Source organism: Molothrus aeneus, chromosome 6 (genome assembly GCF_037042795.1).
Source record: "Molothrus aeneus isolate 106 chromosome 6, BPBGC_Maene_1.0, whole genome shotgun sequence".
In the NCBI taxonomy this organism is placed as follows: Eukaryota; Metazoa; Chordata; class Aves; order Passeriformes; family Icteridae; genus Molothrus; species Molothrus aeneus.
Genome location: NC_089651.1, coordinates 7,312,680 through 7,330,839, shown reverse-complemented (window position 1 = coordinate 7,330,839; position 18,160 = coordinate 7,312,680). Strand labels below are relative to the sequence as shown.

Sequence of the window (18,160 nt, the reverse complement as noted above, 5' to 3'; positions counted from 1 at the left end):
TCTGTGCATCCCTGTGTCCTCCCTGGGCTGCAGGTGGGTCTGTGCATCCCTGTGCCCTCCCCTCCATGGGCTGCAGGTGGGTCTGTGCATCCCTGTGCCCTCATTCCATGGGCTGCAGGTGGGTCTGTGCAGCCCTGTGTCCTCCATGGGCTGCAGGTGGGTCTGTGCATCCCTGTGCCCTCCCTCCATGGGCTGCAGGTGGGTCTGTGCATCCCTGTGCCCTCCCTCCCTGGGCTGCAGGTGGGTCTGTGCAGCCCTGTGTCCTCCATGGGCTGCAGGTGGGTCTGTGCATCCCTGTGCCCTCCATGGGCTGCAGGTGGGTCTGTGCTTCCCTGTGCCCTCCATGGGCTGCAGGGTCAGAGCTGCCTCACCAGGGGCTGCAGGGGAATCTCAGCTCCAGCACCTGGAGCAGCTCCTGCCCCTCCTTCTGCCCTGCCCTGGGTCTCTGCAGGGCTGTTCCCCCCACATGTTCTCACCCTGGTCTTCTCTGGCTGCAATTACTTCTGCACAATACATTTTCATCCTTCTTAAATCTGTTATTAGAGGCATTACCCCTATCACTGGTTGGCTTGGCCTTGGTCCATCCTGGAGCCAGCTGGGATTGGCTCTACCTCTGCTGCAGGAAGCTTCCAGAAGCTTCTCAAAGAAGCCACTTCTGTAGCCCTCCCTGCCACTAAAACCTGGCCACACAAACCCAATACAAGCTGTCTCCGGTAAAAAGTGAACATCATCAGCTAGATGTTAGAATTATTTCCCATTCTCAGTGGGCAACAGTGCACTGATAACATTAGAGTTAATTAGTTGATAACAGTCAAACTAGGGGCATCAGTGAAAATTTCTGGATAGTAAAAGGCAAATAGGAGTGACCTGGTACAGTCTGTAGTCAACATTAGCAGGCAAGAAATAAAATGCAATTTGTACACATGCTGTAAATGCAATTGCTAAAAAAGAAAAGTGTCTGAAATAGATTGGGTAACAACACTAACACTAACTGCAACAACACAGGAGACATATGTAAATATTGTGGGTTTGTGCTATTATTTTTTATTTGAATGAAAGCAAATGTCTCCTCTTTCCTCTTCTGTGATTGTCCAGAAAGAGAAACCAGTAACTTCTGGAGGAAACAAAGAAAGAAGAAGTCTTCAAATACACAACAATTTTTTTAACTTCTCTTCAGAATTTATCCACTCCCTCTAGCTGGAATTGGAAGTGCCCAACTAACTGTGAAGGAAGGCAAATCACAGCTGGGATTTTCCATTCTTCCTGAAGCATCTTTAACTCCAAGTGAATCAACTCCTGAGTTGTGGAAAACAAATGTGGAGAATGTGCCCTTTTTAGCAGATATTTTCTACTAGCACAATGTAAGACTATTTTAACAGAAGTCTCACTGGGCCTGAGCTCTCCTGTTGCTGCAGTTAAGAATACTGTTTGCCCAGAACTGCAGAAATGCATTTCTTGTTTTCCCTATTAGAAGTACACCTTTAAAACCAAAGTTTAAAAAAGAAATGGGAACAGCTAAACATTAAAAGGCAGAAAAGGGCCTCAGACAAAGGAACAAACCCATCCTTTTTTATTGTTCCATGGCACTGAACAAATTTAAAAGATCAGTTTGAAGATATGAAGTTAAAAATTAAGTTTTTGTAAACTGTAGGTGGGATGTGGGTAACACTCTAATTGAGCTCAGAGGACACGGGTTTTATACTTCATTTTGCAATATTCAAAGGAAGCAAGAAGTTAAACTCTAAATTCGACCCCAGTAACATGAAGATCATCCATCTGCTTCAAGACGGACATGCCTCCAACACCTCGCTGAGTTTGACTTTGTGGCCACTCAAAATACTGGGCCAGTCTACAAAGTCAGTGCCAGGTAAATAAAAAACCATGTAGAATAAGAACTGAGTCAATTAGCATGACAAAATTACAAGTTTATTGCAAAGTAAGGTGAGTTTTTAAATTAAAGGCAATTAACTCAAGAAGTTGAAGGAGATCCTTAATAAATGATCCCTTAGCCAACCTACAGTTTAAGTATATTGGGAGAAAACAGGGAGTCAATTAAAAAAAATGATTACAACAGTCAGCTCAAGAACTGTTAAGCAGGTTATCCCTGCTCATTATCACAATATAATCCAGTTTTGAACATTCTGTTTGGCAAATTAATTACCACAGTTAAACAAGACAGGAAGTCAGTCCACATCTTCAACTACAGAAATTCCTTCCTTTTCTTCTAGCTTGGATACCTGCAAGTAAAAAAGAAACCAATTCAGTAGCAAAAATAAGCTTCTTCTTCCATCAACATCTCCTACTGGTTGTAAAAGAGACACACAAAGATCAGGTTTTTATGAAGTGGACAAATCTTTTGGTTTGACCAAATGCAGCTAATCTTGTGGTGTAACACTGGAAAAAGCAGAGGGTGGTCTGCAGATATCACCTCCTTGCAGGCAGATTTGCCAGCTTTCTTCTGAGCTGCATCACAGTTCCTTCAAATTGTGGCAGCTATTAAAATCCCAGTGAGTATTTTGGCACCTGGAGTGCATCATTTGTGCTCTGACCACAAATCTTTAGCTCCATCACACCTCCAAGGCAGAAGCTACAAAGTTCCTAGGGCTGTTCTAAACCCCCTCAGCCAGGTAGAGCTGAATGACATGAAGATTCCAAGAGCAAATCTGGTAATTCCCAGCAAATGATCTTAAATCATGATCTTAAATTCCTTTTACCCCTGTTCCTTCTACAGCAAATGCAAAGGGAATTTTGCACTAAAAATGAGTGGATAACTAAACTGGCTTGACTACATCCAAAGCAGAAAAGTACTTTCTACAAATCCAACAGATTTCTCTATCATTAGCATTCCAAATTGTTTCCATTCACAAATGAGCTTGAGCTGTAACATGACTCTCCTACAGGAAAACCTGGCATTACCTAACTAAAGGTGGCTTTTATGTCAAGTTTATGCCATATTTTCACAGTCCTGTTACTATGCCAGAAAAAATTTAAGTGCAGACTGAGTCCCAGGAGCAGAATCATCAGTGGCACACTGTCCTAGAGAGTGATTCTCTTCAGAATTACAATTGTGCTGAACACTTGCAGTAAGAAACACTTCCTGTATTCCTTTTCTTGAATAGGGCAGATTTGACTCAAACCACTGCAAGTTATCATTTTCCAGTCCTGCAAAGAGCTGCAGGAGCTATCAGTTCAGGTTACTCTTATCCACACAATAAAATCTTCCCTAAACTCCTGGTTTCCAGGAATAAGTTGCAATGACCACTACCCTTGCAGAGCACAACTGCTATTACATACAAATCTAGTTAGAGAATGTAACAATATCTGCATCATTAAAAGATCTTAATCACATTTACTGTAAGCATAAAATAATTACATTTTGGCCCAGACCCTACAAAAACATTTTGCCTGACTCCCACTGAGACCAAAATAATTTTTGTCCTGGACTTCAGTGGAAAAATATCCAGTATGATGTAAAAAATCCCCCACTTTACATACTTTACAATAAAGTACTGCACATGGTAGCTTTTATCCCAGGTTTTAAGGTAGTAAAATACTATTACAACATGTCTGGCATTTCACAGATGAACGAATTAGTATTTTATTACATGTATAAACATATTCTTAAAAGCAACTGGGGCGTAAAATCTCTGGCAGAAAAAACTTCAAGGTGCTAAAATTCTTCACCCTAGCATTTGTGCCATAAAAGAGGCATTAAAAATAAGTTTGAAGGGGTGGCTAAAAACTATAAAAAGTTAAGCATGGTTCCAATAATCGCCTGGGCCCCTCCCCATCTCAGTGCTCAAACTGAGCATGGTACCATTACTGCTGCTGTGTTTGAGCAAACATGAATTTGTGAGTCAGCTAACTTGAGATTCAAAAAAGGAATTGTTGCAGAAGGAGCTGAGAGCAGCACTCACAGTGAATTGCTGCCTCTTACACTTGCTCTCCCCACACTGACGTAGGTCAAGTCTTAATTCTGCAATTAAGCAGATCCCTTCAGACAGGTCCTGAACTAAAACCAAAACACAATGTCCCATGCTAATGTTTCTCCTATTAGCATAGGACTTCATGAGTCTGGGTACACCTATTACTTTCAGTCCTCAGTACATGTATTCTTTTATTTTTTCTTGTTCTTGTTTTCATAGCAGTATGACAAAAAAGAACCTAAACAGCCTACACTGAAATCAGGGGATTTCACCTCACAGTTATGTGAAAAGAACAATCACAGTTATTTCTGCAGTAATTTGCTACCCTAAATGTTAGTTGTCTTTTACTGGAGATTCACTGGAACTGGGCTTGACCCACTTTGAATAATTGAAATACAATCATTCCAGAAGCAGAAGGCATTTACCTGTTTGTCTATACACCTGAACTGCCAGGACCACGAGGTGTTGTAGAGGAACGGCCTCAGGTCGAAGCGGTTGTCATCTGGACTGTAGTTTTCAGCGTGGTAGGAAGGAGTGAGGGTGGTCATTTTGTGCCTGTTGACTGAATACATTCTGAAGAAATGCTTAACCTTGGATGCCACCTGGTGTACAAAGAACGTAGCTTTGAACCAGATGAAGTTTCTTAGTATTTGAATTTAAAAACTGAGAGGAGCACAGTGTTTTGGAGACTGTTTTCTACTTTTACATGGTCTAGATATTCTTTCAAAGCAAGAGCCACTTTTGTCTCAGAACACATAACCAAAGGCTTCAAGAGTAGTTGGTCATCTGTATTTTAGAGAACAATTTTCCCCAAGGTATAATTCTGAAGTAATTGTTTTCAAATTACTCAATTAACAATTGTGTTAGCAATTTGCAGCACAAGACAACAAGCTCCATTTAAGAGATGCAGGCCAGCTTTTCCAGCATATTCTGCTGCACCTGTAGAATAGTCTCTAAACAAAATAATGAAACTATTACTTTCAGTTAAAAGGAACCTGACCTTTCTCCAAACATGCTCTATTTTGGCAAAAGCATTAAACTATTTGATTTTTTTTTCTCTTTGGTATATTACCTCTCTTGGAGTAAAAATTTCCTTCCATATATTAATCAGCTTACAGAACATACTGTATGGTCCAGCCTTTCCAATTTTCCTTAATTTTCCATAGATTGAGAGCTCTGCATATGTCATCCCCATATCTGCCTGAAAACACACACAGAAAGTCAAAGAAAATTTTAACTATGCAAATTTTAATGAATACTTTCATGGAGCAATTAAAATAACCCAGTTAAATCAAAGAAACACCAAAATTATATTGTCAATGTCAAAAAGACATACTATGAGCAGGAATAAAAAAACCCACTGGAATTTCTCTGAATTGGGAGATTGGAGGCCACAAAGGTAGTTTTATCAGTTTTTGCTCTCCTTTCCAAAGGGACAGCAAAGAGAAGGATGTGGGGAGAAGAGTGCTTTGCCACCAGTCATTTTCATAGCAGTAAAGCCCTGACTTTCTTTTGATATTAAAAAAAAAAAACCAAAAAACTTAAAACAAACTGCATTTTACAACACCCATCCTTCTAAGTGTCCAAAAATCTAAAATAATTCAAAAATGTTAATTTGCTGTTTTGGAAACGATTGTCAACAGAGATAGGGCAGGTGTGGGGAACTAATGCCTTGTTGGCAGCTTTAAGACTGGTTATAAGACACCTGTCAGTAAGCATGGTTACATACAGGAGTAAACAAGAGCTATGGGACAAACCCCAGATTTTGGGGTAAAGCTTAAAGCATTTTAAAGGCACTGCCCATTATTACCTCATCAGTCTGAGCCACCTGTCCATCCACCAAGGGCTCCAACTCTGCAGTGGGTGGAGCTGACATTATACTGTAAGGGAGAGGGAAAAGGAAAAACATGGATTCCATGCAGTCTTATGACTTTTTATGAGATTTTTGTTTTGTTAAAACAGTGCTTCAATCCCAAAAATGAAGCACCTGGCTCAGACAGTTCCTCCAGTGGAATGAACAAACACAGTCACTGAATCATTGCTCACCTCCTAAGGGCTGTGAGCTGGAAGTTTTCAATGCAGTACTGAATGAAGCTCTTCAAATCAGTCTTGCTGATGCCACCAATGGGGTTGATATCAGCACTGGAGCAGTCATACTTGGTCAAGTAACCACGGAGACTGAGCAAAACAGGAGATTTTATACAGCAACAGTTACTAATAATGTAACTGCAGCATTATATATAACCCTTGACACTATAGAGAATTTATATGTAGCATAAAGAAAGGGAGAAACAAACTGCAGATTAGTAACATATTTACACCTAAAGGGCAACATGTTTAACTGCAGCAGGGCTATCCTAAAACCCTGAAATTTCCAGAAGATGATACTTTAAACAATCATGGAGCACAGCAAAACTATCCATGTTGAGGCAATACCTTCAAAACAATTAAAATACTGTGCTGACTAATTAAAACAATCTCAAATCTCAAAACACCCACACAACCAGCACACAGTACTCTCACAGCTTTAGAGGTTACCAGTCCCACAATCTTACAGGGATTGCTTTAATCTTCAGATACTAGCTCTACTAACAGTACTCCAGATTTTAAGGTCTGCTTTTTCAGCTCAAAGTTCACATCTTCATTCCTAATACAGTAATTGAAAATTCAACAAATTGGGAAGTTAGCCTAGTGAATGCACAGGTAAGCTCAACTGAAAACAGCATTTTATGGGAAATGCTATAGCAATACTTGGGCTAAACCTCTGAAAAATACACAATTTCCCATTCAAGCTGATTTAACTATTTTCATTAATTTCACTGTTACCAGTGGATTCTTAGGTTGTTACCTCTTCTGAGCAATAATCTACAGAGATATTTGGTAGAGTTGCAGGAAATGACAGTGACCTGTTCCACGTGGGTTTGGATTCCCAATTTTCACCAACCTTTCATCTACATTGGCTGATCCCAGCACCAGCAGTCCCCCTGGCATCCCACGAGCCCACAGTGTCAGCTGAGCAAACAGGTAGGCAAGGACCATTCTTATTCTAGCCTGCAGAGAAAAATGAAAAGGAAAGCAAAATTTACATAGCAGAGTGATTTCTCCCCAGTCACTTTTATTAACTAATTGTCTAAACAAGCTCATGAAGAACAAAATTTGGGCAGGGTAAGCACTGTCACTATAGGACATGAATGAACACAAGCACACAATGCTGCTCTCAAGGTGAAGAAAACAGGGAAGATTATTTTCTGACTTTAACATTTATAGTTTTCTAAAAGTGACAGTGGATTGGAGGGTGACAGTGTCACCTCTCCAATGACACTGGACAAACTAACAGTCTATCAAATTTCTCTTCTTTTATAAAAGAATGCAAAACAATGAGTTATTTACAGAAAATGTGTGAGAAAGTTCGTTACAAGAATGTAAATATCAGAAAGCTTAGAAAATCTTAAAAAATTAGGGTGACAAAGCATGACTGCAAGAAGGATAGTCTTGTGGAGAAATTGCTGAACACAGTCAGGACATCCAGGTTCAGTACAGGCTATTGCCACAGACTGAGGAAGTTTCTCCTGGTCAGCTGCAAACTGGGGAGTAGTTGCCATTTGCTACCTCTGATAGCACTAACAAGGATCCATGATGGATGAAGCATGCAGATAAACCATATCCTTTTATAGAGTAAATAAATCTCTCTAGTCTAATAGACAACATTTCTAAAAAGTTTACATTGCTTTTGTCCCCATCCTGAAACTCAGCTTTTTCTAAGGATGGCAGCCATGCCAAACCAACCTAGGATCCAGCTCCAGCAGCAATTGTTGGTAATGTTAAGCAAATATCCACACCCCTCTGTGACTTAAACCTCTCCTGTTTCCAAAAAGTTGACAAAGAATTCAATGTTTGCTTCTAGAGCAAACAGCTGGATTTCTCCAGTAACAGAGAAAGATCAAGTTCTCAAATTAACAAAAACTATCAAACAGGATAACCAACACTCGGAACTAAAGCAGAGTTGTTGTTTAGTTTGGAAAATGAAAAAACAAAATCAACCCAAAGCCCACAGAACCAAAAGAGTGTGATGTGATTCAGCCTAGAGGACACACACCTGCACATTCTGGAGTGCCAGGCTCTCTCTGCTGCTCCCTCCATAGACAGAAAACTGGGGAGTTCGACCTGTCACCACACTGAAGATCCCCACAACAACTTTCACAGCCGCATCGATGTTCAGGCTGATGTGGTAGCTGAGAAGAATTCAAGCACAAGTGACTCAGGCAGCACAATCTGACTAGATAAAATAGAAAAAAAACCACCAAAAATCCACCCATCATATAAGGTTTTAAGGTGCTAAAATCTCAGATCTGGTAGGAAGAAACTTAGGAAAGAATAACACTTTTCAGAGTCTGTTTCCAAAATTGCGTGTCCTTTGCCAAATGCTTCTAAGTTGGCATCACTTTAACACTTTAGTAATAACATCTGAGCATTCCTACTTAACCCACCTCCTATTCCTCTCTTATTTTTTTCCCCTGTTCGAGTTTGAAGGTTTTAGATGTAACTCTTTGCCAGAACATGATGTTTTTTCCCACCACTTCTGAGCTTGTACCTGCCTATTTGCTCAGCCAGCAGCTTGGCCCTGTTGCAGGTATCCTGGGAGGAGTTCTCACTAGCCATGTAGCACGTGGTGAGGACACGCTTGCAGAACTCCCGAGGATCCTCAGGGATGTAGGTGCCATCATTCACAATCCTGCGTGCATCAGCCAGCACATCTGCATCTGAGGACAGAGCAGAAGAAACAGAACAGGAGTGGAAATTATTGTGCTCCTCCCTTTGCAGGATGTGCAAATATCTTGTACATCCCTTGTATTCCAATTAAGTTTTACAGTGCCCATGACAAATAAGAAGACTACATCTAACTTCCCCAAAAAATTTTCATCTATCAAATAAAAGAATTACTGATTTTGCTTCTGATTTTGAGCACAGAAATGTTAAATCCTTTAGATCTACTAAAGAATTTTCATAGAAAACATGATCCAGTATGCACAAAGACTTAGCTAAATGCATGAAGTCTGCTTAAAGCCAGAACTTAAAGAACTTAAACCATTCCTAACAATGCTTTGTAGTGCTGCTTTTAATAGAAGGGGAAAATTCTCAGAATAAACTGAAGACTACATCAGCCAACATTTGAACAATAGTCTAGACAGAAACTAGTCTGAGTTCCACATCCAATACTTAAACCCAAACCAGAAACTATTATGCCAATTCAGAGAATCTGAATTTGGACACACATTTTCACTGGAATTTCTGAAGAGATACAAAGGGCTCCATTAGAACGACAAAAACGGGTCTGCCATGAATAAGCTTTTGCAGCTACTGCACCCAGCTAATATTAACTTATCCATAACCATTAGTAAACACAGCTAGCCAGACACACAGATCTACTTACTACCATTCTTGACTGCCAGGCAAACCTGGTGGCACATGGAATACACTATGCAAGCTGTAGCAGAGCTGTCAATTCCACCACTCAGAGGTAGGAGAAATCCTGCCTTGAAAACAGAGCAAGGAAGAGGTTCCACATAACAAAATAAGGAAAAAAATATGTATTGTACCATTCAGAAACACACTCCTGTAGAAGAATGACAGGCATTTTCAAGGCTTCATATTGTTCAAGGTTTATATTCTACTGGGTAGGAACAGAACAAACCACCCAGAGCAAATCCTCTGAAACTCCCATCAACTGGGTAATCAAGTAAGTACTCCACGTAAAATCCTTTGCCTAGAAAAAATTCTAGTTGCCTTTACCCTGTAGTAAGACAGAAATGCTAATAAAAAGGAATACATTTTTCATACATACTTTACTAGTACACTAAATGACAACTTCATGTCACTCTGCTGCACTCAAGAAAGCACAGTTCCTAAGGGAAGGGTGCACAGAGCATACTGAAGTCACACTTGGAATACAATTTTTAAGTCTGACTGAGCTACCAGTGAAAAACTCAAACTTTGCACCTTGGACTAACATCAGTTTGGGTTACCAGCAGCAGAGGAGAACAATTTGGATTGTGCCTGTGGCACAAAAGAAGCTGTGTATGCCAAGGGAAAAACAAACCCTGTTGTTCTTACCTGTTTGCTGCGCCTTAAATAGTCCCAGAGCCAACACGCAGGTCCAAGGCTGAAATTACAGAACATGATTGTTCTAAGAAGGTAAGGGAATAACACCTAAGCAAGTCAACATATTTACTGTGGTCTTCCAATGAGAGATCTCCTTTACTTAAATCTGAACAACATCTTATGTTTATCTCTTTGAGTTTTGTTCTTTTTTATTTTAAACCAAAATAATTTTCAAGCAACAGATTCAGCATTTGATTACCTGATCTCCTCCTCAGGACTGTGGTGTCTCCACTGGATTGGCATACAAGTAGGAACAGCTAAATCATCAGGACACGACAGAGCAAAGTTCACTTTTACCCTGGGATAAGGATTCACTTTACTTGCCTAAGCAATAGTACAGAAGAATTCAGAAGACACCAATTTTAACACAGTTTAAAAAAAATCAGCTCTCTAAGATACTGTGAAAATCAAGACATGCAAATACTTCTTACATCCAATACCCATTCAAACTTGGCACAGTTTGCAAACACGAAGAGTTCTTACCGCCAGGTTACGAGATGAAATCTCTGCTCTGTAACTTCGAACATCCTCCAGGTCCAGAGTGGCAACCAGCACCTCCTGTGGAAAGGCATTCAACATGAGATCACTCTACACAAACAGATGAACAACGCTTGGCAAAAGAAATGCCATCAGGAAATGCCACAGCATCAGCTGCGGCAAAGGAAAAGGCAAGAAACGTTACTGGGGAAAGAGATGGAGCTCGCACATAATGTGAGGAAAGCTAGATGACAAATCTACCACTTTCTGAAATCAAAGTGAAACCTTGTGTCCACGAAACTGGGTCATAATTAGAACATTGCAGTCTTTGCCCTTTCTTCCTTTAAATAAGGGAATCTCAATTAACAGGGTCTCTCCTCCCCGTGGTGATTGCATACAAAAATGTTTTCAGGAAGTTTTTCCATTGTGACAGTTCTTCCTTCATCACAAAAGCAGGAGAGCTACTGTAGGTAATCTGACTAGGAAAACACTCAGATCTAGTTGAATAGCATAATTAAAATACACCCTTCTTAGTCTAGAGATGTGGACCTAGATCTGGAGTGTTTGGAAGTGTAGAGCATAAGCGTCCCAGCAGCTATGGGGTGAATACATTACCACATCATCCAGGGAGAACTGGGATCCTTGTGCAACTGTTTCTCCATTCATGGAAATCATTGCACAGCCATCATAATACAGACGATCACCATCACAGCCTTTCTGGTTTGCTAAAATATATATTCCACCATTCTGCCAAGGAAACAAACATGCAGGGAAGAGAAAAAAAAAAGCTGTTCAGAATGTAGCATCTGACAGGATGTTGAAAATCAAAATGTTGTTTCTCTGCTCCTGCCCTTCTTACAAATTTCCTCTCCCTTTACATTGTGAATGATTTATGGCTGGGATTCTCTCTTGACTGGAGTCTATTAGTAGCAAGAGTCATTCCCTCAACCCAAACAGAGAGAGCTGCACTTCTAAATTGAATTCTGAGTTCAAACTGAGGTTGGGAAAAGCAGGAAGGCAATGACAGAAGCTGTGTTTGGATATCAGAGGAGAGAGCAGATACTGTTAAATATAAGCAAAGCACGCTAAACCATAATGACAAAGCAGCTTTTTCCCAGTGTAATGTACACTCATTACTTTATTTTTGTCCCTATCACTGTTAGATAGGATTACAGACCAAATAATAAGTGTCTTCTCATTTTTCGAACACACAGAACTTTCCAATAGAAAAGCACACACCTTGGCTGTGGCAGAATTCACCAGATCCACCCGGGCGTGAGCCTTCCGCAGCACGTGGTGACTCCCAGAAGAGTTGGTGAAAATTTCCACTCCATCAAGTCCCATCTCAATGTGAGGGCTGTCAAAGCAAAAGGCACAAAAATAAATCACTACTGTGCTGTGAAAACTGCAAATGTCATTAAAAATCACTGACAAACAGAAACACTTATGTCACTGTCAGTTTTCTGCATGTCTTAGCTCAAACAAGGATAGGGCTTTCAAAAACATCTGTTTTCTTGCATTGCCCAGCTCTTCTGTCAAAGACCAGCAGTGGCTGCAGAGGTCAGGAGGGCTCTTGCTCACTCTGTTCTAAATAAAATGCCTTCTACTCTATAGAAGGCCAGATCTCAAAGAAAGAGAGAATAACATAATCTTGGTCTGAAAGGGTAACATGCATATACACTGCGAAGTCAGTTGTCCCATTTTCCTTGTCTCTTAGTAAATCCAAAAACAGAACTACAAGGAGAAGATTTTTACTGCTTTTTTTCTTTTTCCAATGTCATAAGAAAGGAATACTAAAAGAAAAAATAAATCACATCTTCAACACACCACATCTTCTGCAGTTACAAGGAAATCAAAGTAACTGGGAGATTTGGAAAAGTATCAGGAATGTGAGCACAAGAGTTACCTGTCATTTATTTCCTTAGGTCACTCTTTTCATTCTGCTTGTTTTTGGTATTTCTCCCCTACCTTCTTGTTTCGAGTTGATTTAGTTTAACAACCAACATTTCTCTGCCATCCTGCACCTAGCCTAATGAGGTCTTTCCCATGATATATCTATTGCTCCTAATTATATTTTATCTTACTGGCACTTTCTGAAAGATAAATTACATAGAAGAATAATAAGCAGATCTCTTCAAACATTTATTTCATGCAGCTCCAGGGTATGTTTTAGATTACTTTTTATTTCCTCTTCTCCTTTACCTGTTTGGTGCCCAGAGTTCTTCACATATTTCTGCCCCTAGGCAAGTATCTTTGGTTGCTAGCACTGCATCCCCAAAAGGAACAGTTTCCTGAGGAAAAACAAGAACATTCTTACACACATGCAGTAGAACAAGCTGTTCAACTCAAAAACTTGAACTATAAATCTTAAGAAAATATAAAAATTGAGTGCTTACTTAGGTGAAATTAGTGACACAATATCAATCACATTATACCTTCTTTCACTTTATACCAAGTCAGATTAAAAAAAAAAGGAAAAAATTCTGAAATGCAAATTTCTGGACTGATGGAAATTTCATGTTTTAATTTCAGTAGTATTCAGATGCAGTGCTTTGCTTAAGGACAGGTATTAAACAATCTACAAAACAGAGACTGTCTGTTGCTAGGAATCACACTCATGCTTTACTGGGAACTAACATAAATTTTAGATTCTGAGCAAATAAGGTTTAAATGATTTTTAATTTAATTTTTTTAACCTAAAAACACAAAACCAATTCTAGTCTCAAGCACAGGTAAACCTAGTTCCAAAATTGTGCAAAATATGGCAATCAAGGTTCTATATGTACAAATAACTGAGGCAGATTTAAATTTACTTGCTTTGCTGCCACATAGTAACATAAATAATGTTAAATTATGCTCTCATTTAATGCAACTTAGAACCACCACTGAAACATATGAATCTACATCACGACTGGCAGGAGAATTTTGGAGACTAGAGTTTTTAATTGCTGAATCTGGAAGATGCTAAATTAAAAAAGAAAAAAACAGCTTACCTGTCCAGTCACTTCCTGAATGATCCGGGGCAGAAAATATTCCTCCACATGCCTAAATCAAGTTAAGAGATTGTGAATACATCATTACATAAATCACAGCATAAAAACTGGTTCTCATCTCACTTTTTAACACTGGTTAAAGAAACCCTATTGAAGTTGTACAGGGCTGTGTGTGTTTAAAAAATGAAAAAAAAAAAACCCTTGATATTTTCTGTGGAATTAATCAGAAATGCTAACATTTTAAGACAGCAACATCTGTGCTTCAGAAAGGCAAGGTAAGCCATTCCCCATCCTGGCTAGAAAGCAGACCTAACAATGAACACACCATGCAAGACAAATGCCAGGTAGAAGTTTCTCTTTTTGCAGGGTTACCACACGAGCAGCACAGAACCAGCTGGGGCTCAGAGGAGGGATCAGAAGTGCTTTCCTGAGACCCTGGAGCTGGAAACATTCCCTGACTACAAGAGGAGTGCACAGCATCTGAGATGAGTGCCAGGAGTGTTCTGCAGCATCATAAGGTAGGCAGCTTTCATTTACTGCAGAAGTTCTGACAGAGCTCATCCATTTCAGTGTTTGCCAGTTCAGTACCAAACTGGGATTGCAGCATTCAGGAGACAAACACAGCCCCTCCAGTCCTGAGCTGGCTGTTCTTAGAAAGCACACACCAGGAAAATGACACTTTACACTGGCTGTAGGACCAAGCAGCCCCACTTTTTTCCTCCAGCTCAGCAACTCAGAGTTTGACTGCTCAATAAACTTCCTAACCAAGCTGCAACTACGTGGCTTAGCTGACTCTGTCCTGCTGCTCTCCCTGTAGCAGCCAATGAGGATTTGCTGTAGATATTTCAACCCTGCTGCTGTGGCTGCAAACAGCAAGCTGTGTTTTTTAACACAATTCCTAGAGTTGTCAGAATACCTTGCTTTGCTCCATGGGGTGAACCATCTAAGTTCCCTGTAGTTTCCTGCATTTGCCAGTGATATTTTTGGTCTGATCAGAAGAATCTTCCTTAAATAAAACAAAACAGGAAAACTGAGTTAACACAGGATGTACAGCCAAACAAGCCTATATATGAACACTGATTAGGAACAACTTCTTTTTTTCTTTTATAATGTAACATTTTTAAAGTTTCTTGCAGACTCAAGGGGTTTTTCTGAACTTTTCCAGAAAGCAGTGGGAATTTAGTTTCCACAAACCAGAAAAGAAAAAAATAGATCATGAGAAACCTTAGTTGTCTCTCTCAGAATTTAGCAAGTAGGAAGATAAATCCATCACTCTAAGTAGCACTGAGGAATCTTGCTTGAAGGCCAGACTGGTGTCTGAAAAGATAATGCGTTGCCTCACAAAACACATCAAGAATTACTCACTTATTTAAAAAGATCACTCGACAATTGTAGCGAACATTTCTGTGCAGAACAGGCCTGTGAAAATAAGAGCCAAAATCAGCAATGACTACATTCACTAAATGAAATTATAAAAAGCTACAGAATCTACTTTACTGCAAAAACTATTCAGAAGACCTCACTGGAGGGAATCAAGCAAAACAATATATGAAGTTTTAGCTTCTAATTTTTTAGTTAAAGTAGTAGCTAGAAAAAATCTGAGTTACTGACTGTGCTGTCAATCTCAGATATATCAATTATTACCTGAGCCTTAGGAACATGAGCACACCAGAAGATTCCCCATGACTGGGCCAGGTTATTTAATCAAATGTGACCTCCTGTGACACTGCCAGACCAGTTCAAAATCAAACTAGCTTTACACAATTATATCAATACTAACACATTAATTTTACAGCTATAATTTATCCCCCTTCCGTGTCAGCACAAGGTTTACAATGGCTTCAGTGAGATTCACATACACTTATGTTGTCTGTCAGTGAAAGCAGCCCCCACATTCCCACAAGACAGTCAATTTCTAAAACCCTTTGAGTTACACCTCACACAAAGTCTGACCTGTGGCAATAAGTACCAGACATTAAGGTTTCCAATATATAACTGTAATTATCCTATTTCTCTCTTGAAGGGATCAGCCACCAGCAATCTTCAGAAGGATTATCTTTAAGAAAGTGTTCTGCACATTGCAGTCCTGGTCACGGTAGTTAAAAGGGGAAAAGCAGTGCAGTTCCTAAGAAATGTTTGACAGTTTGGTGCAGAGCCCTCGCTATCCAGAGCATGGCAGAGCAGCATCCCCTAAGGACTTATCCCTTTATCCCTAAAAAAAAAAAAAAACAAAACCAACAAAAAACTTACATTCCCACATCACAGATAATATCTTGAGTGGCTGGAGACTCCAAGAGCTTTTCCAGAACTTGAAACGAATGCAAGAGTGTGTCTGACTCATAAAAGTGATCTGAGCAGCCATAACCACTGTGTATAGAAACAAGGAGAAACCAAAAATTCAGCCAGACCAGCACCAGAGCCAAAGAACCAACACTACTTCAGACAGGGAGCATTTCACCCACATAGGTAATTTATATAAAAAATGAAGAAGCAGTGCTGTCAACACTACCCCTATTTACAGCATTTAAAACTCTGCAGCGTTGTATATCAACCCATGATATTCCTTCCAGGACAGCAGGCAGAAATCAAAGCACTACAGCTCCCCTGCAGGAAAACTCACTGAAATAGGTTAAAAATTATCGCTTCCAGTCAGGTTTCCAAGACAAGAGACCCCATCCTGTTCTCTTCTTTGCCCCGACGGCCGCACGCTCCAAGCACGGCTCTGGGCACTGCAGCACCTCGGGGCCAGTGCTCTTCCCGACTGTTCTTGCACAGTTCACTGGAATCGCACCAAAGCAGAGCCAGCAAAGCGCCCTTACCAGATTTCGAGCTCTGGCCCAAGCCGGTACCGGGCTCCTTTGCTCTTGGCGATGTCGATACCTGGAAAAGTGTTGGGAGCGCAGTGCGTGAAACGGGCACGGGCTGCGCTGCGCCGCCCGCCCGCGGCAGGAGGGAGAGCAGGAGGGAGGGAAGAGGCTCCCGATGGCCAGGGGCAGCCAGCCAGCCATCTCGGCACTCACTTCTGAAAATCCTCTCCAGGTTGCCCTCAAAGTCCAGAGCCCACTGGTTCAGGGCGCAGGTGGCCACGGTCACTGCCCGGCCCATGGCGGCCCCACCGCCTTCCGCGCTGCTTCCGGGGCGGGGCGGGGCCGGGGCTGCCGGTCCCCGCTCCGGTCCCTCCCGGCCGCTCCTCCCCGTCCCTGCTCCGGCCACGCCTCCGGTCCCTTCTCCCGGTCCCTACTCCGGTCGGTCCCTTCTCCCAGCCCCTGCTCCGGCCGCTCCTCCCGGTCCCTTCTCCCGGTCCCTGCTCCGGCCCCCGCAGCAGCCCCTGCACCGTCAGTGCTCCAAGCATGGGCTCCATGCAGAGCCGCTGCCCACCCGCGCTGTGGCTCCTCCGGCGCCGTGCGCTGCTGCACGCCCTTCCGCACTTTCCGCAGTCTCCCCAGAGCCCTGGATAACGGGAATGCAGCCTTAGCCCGTTTCTTAACCCTGCAGCTTCTTTTAAGAAGTGTCCCTCAAACCGAGTTCAGAGTGCGGGTGCTGAAGGTAACTGGAACAGGGTGCAACCTTCTGCGTGTTGTTCTCATTTCAGCATCATCCTAGCAGCTCTCGGGGTGCTGACCACAGAGAGGCTGACTTCTTTAAAGTCCAATCTCCTCTCTTATGTCCCTCATCACATATCTGGCTGCTGTGAGCCACCTTACACCTGGGATTCTAACTTCTTTCTGTACTAGAATCAGAATTATTTAGGTTGGAAAAGACCTGTAAGGTCACTGAGTCCAAACACTAATCCAGCACTGCCAAGTACACCACTACAGCATGTCCCCAAGCTCCACATACACACGGCTTTTACCTCCAGCAATGGTGACTCCACCACCACCCTGGGCAGTCTGTTCCAATGTCTGCCAACACTTTCCATGAAGAAACTTTTTAATGTCTGATCTAAACAAGCCTTGGCACAATTTGAGGCCATTTCCTCTTTTGTCGCTTGTCATTTGGGAGAAGAGTGTACAGGCTACAGCCTCCCTTCAGGGAGCTGTAGAGTGTAACATTCCTTCCTTGAGCCTCCTTTTCTCCAGGCTGAGACCTCCATCCCCCCTTCCTCCCCCCAGATCCATTCCCTTCTCTGGACACACTCCAGCAACTCAATGTCTTGAATTAAGGTGCCCAAAACTGACCCCATGATTCAAGGTGTGGCCTCAGTGGTGCCCAGAACAGGGGCATGGTCGCTGCCCTGGTCCTGCTGGCTGCACTACCGCTGACAATGCCAGGATGCCATTGTCCTTCTTGGCTCCCTGGGAACACCTGGGCACGTGTTCAGCCTCTCCCGGCCAGCACCCCCAGGTCTTTTTCTGCAGAACCATTGGAAATCGCACAGAGCGGTCAGCGCAATGTGGAGAGCTTAATAACGCCTCAAGGCGGCCCAGTCTGTCTTAGGGGCTCCATGTTGTGACCCGAGTGCAGATGTAACCTATTTCCCTGGACACCATTCACCCTCCATCGGTGCTCTGGGGTTTATTCGGCGCGCTGGGGTTTATTCGGTGCTCTGGGGTTTATTCACTGCGCTGGGGTTTATCGGTGCGCTGGGGTTTATTCGGCGCGCTG

General features: G+C 41.9%; 1 protein-coding gene across 2 annotated transcripts; it reads right to left on the bottom strand.

Annotated features, from left to right (window-relative positions):
- Window positions 1-1,904: 1,904 nt before the first annotated feature.
- Window positions 1,905-16,683, bottom strand: NADSYN1 (NAD synthetase 1). 2 transcript variants are annotated; one of them, XM_066551952.1, is made up of 21 exons: window positions 16,576-16,683; window positions 16,375-16,435; window positions 15,806-15,922; window positions 14,921-14,974; window positions 14,472-14,561; window positions 13,556-13,607; window positions 12,765-12,853; window positions 11,802-11,919; window positions 11,178-11,309; window positions 10,569-10,643; window positions 10,285-10,409; window positions 10,038-10,086; window positions 9,358-9,460; window positions 8,518-8,686; window positions 8,023-8,158; window positions 6,871-6,977; window positions 5,973-6,104; window positions 5,737-5,806; window positions 4,999-5,127; window positions 4,352-4,528; window positions 1,905-2,237 (listed from the first exon to the last, which is right to left on the bottom strand). In XM_066551952.1, exons 1-21 carry the CDS (start codon window positions 16,658-16,660, stop codon window positions 2,184-2,186), a joined length of 2,124 nt encoding a protein of 707 aa, XP_066408049.1. In that variant the 5' UTR covers window positions 16,661-16,683; the 3' UTR covers window positions 1,905-2,183. The 2 variants fall into 2 exon arrangements, with proteins under 2 accessions (XP_066408049.1, XP_066408050.1); XM_066551953.1 differs by lacking the exon at window positions 1,905-2,237 and having other exon boundaries at window positions 4,404-4,528; window positions 5,043-5,127.
- Between the last annotated feature and the right edge of the window lie 1,477 nt (window positions 16,684-18,160).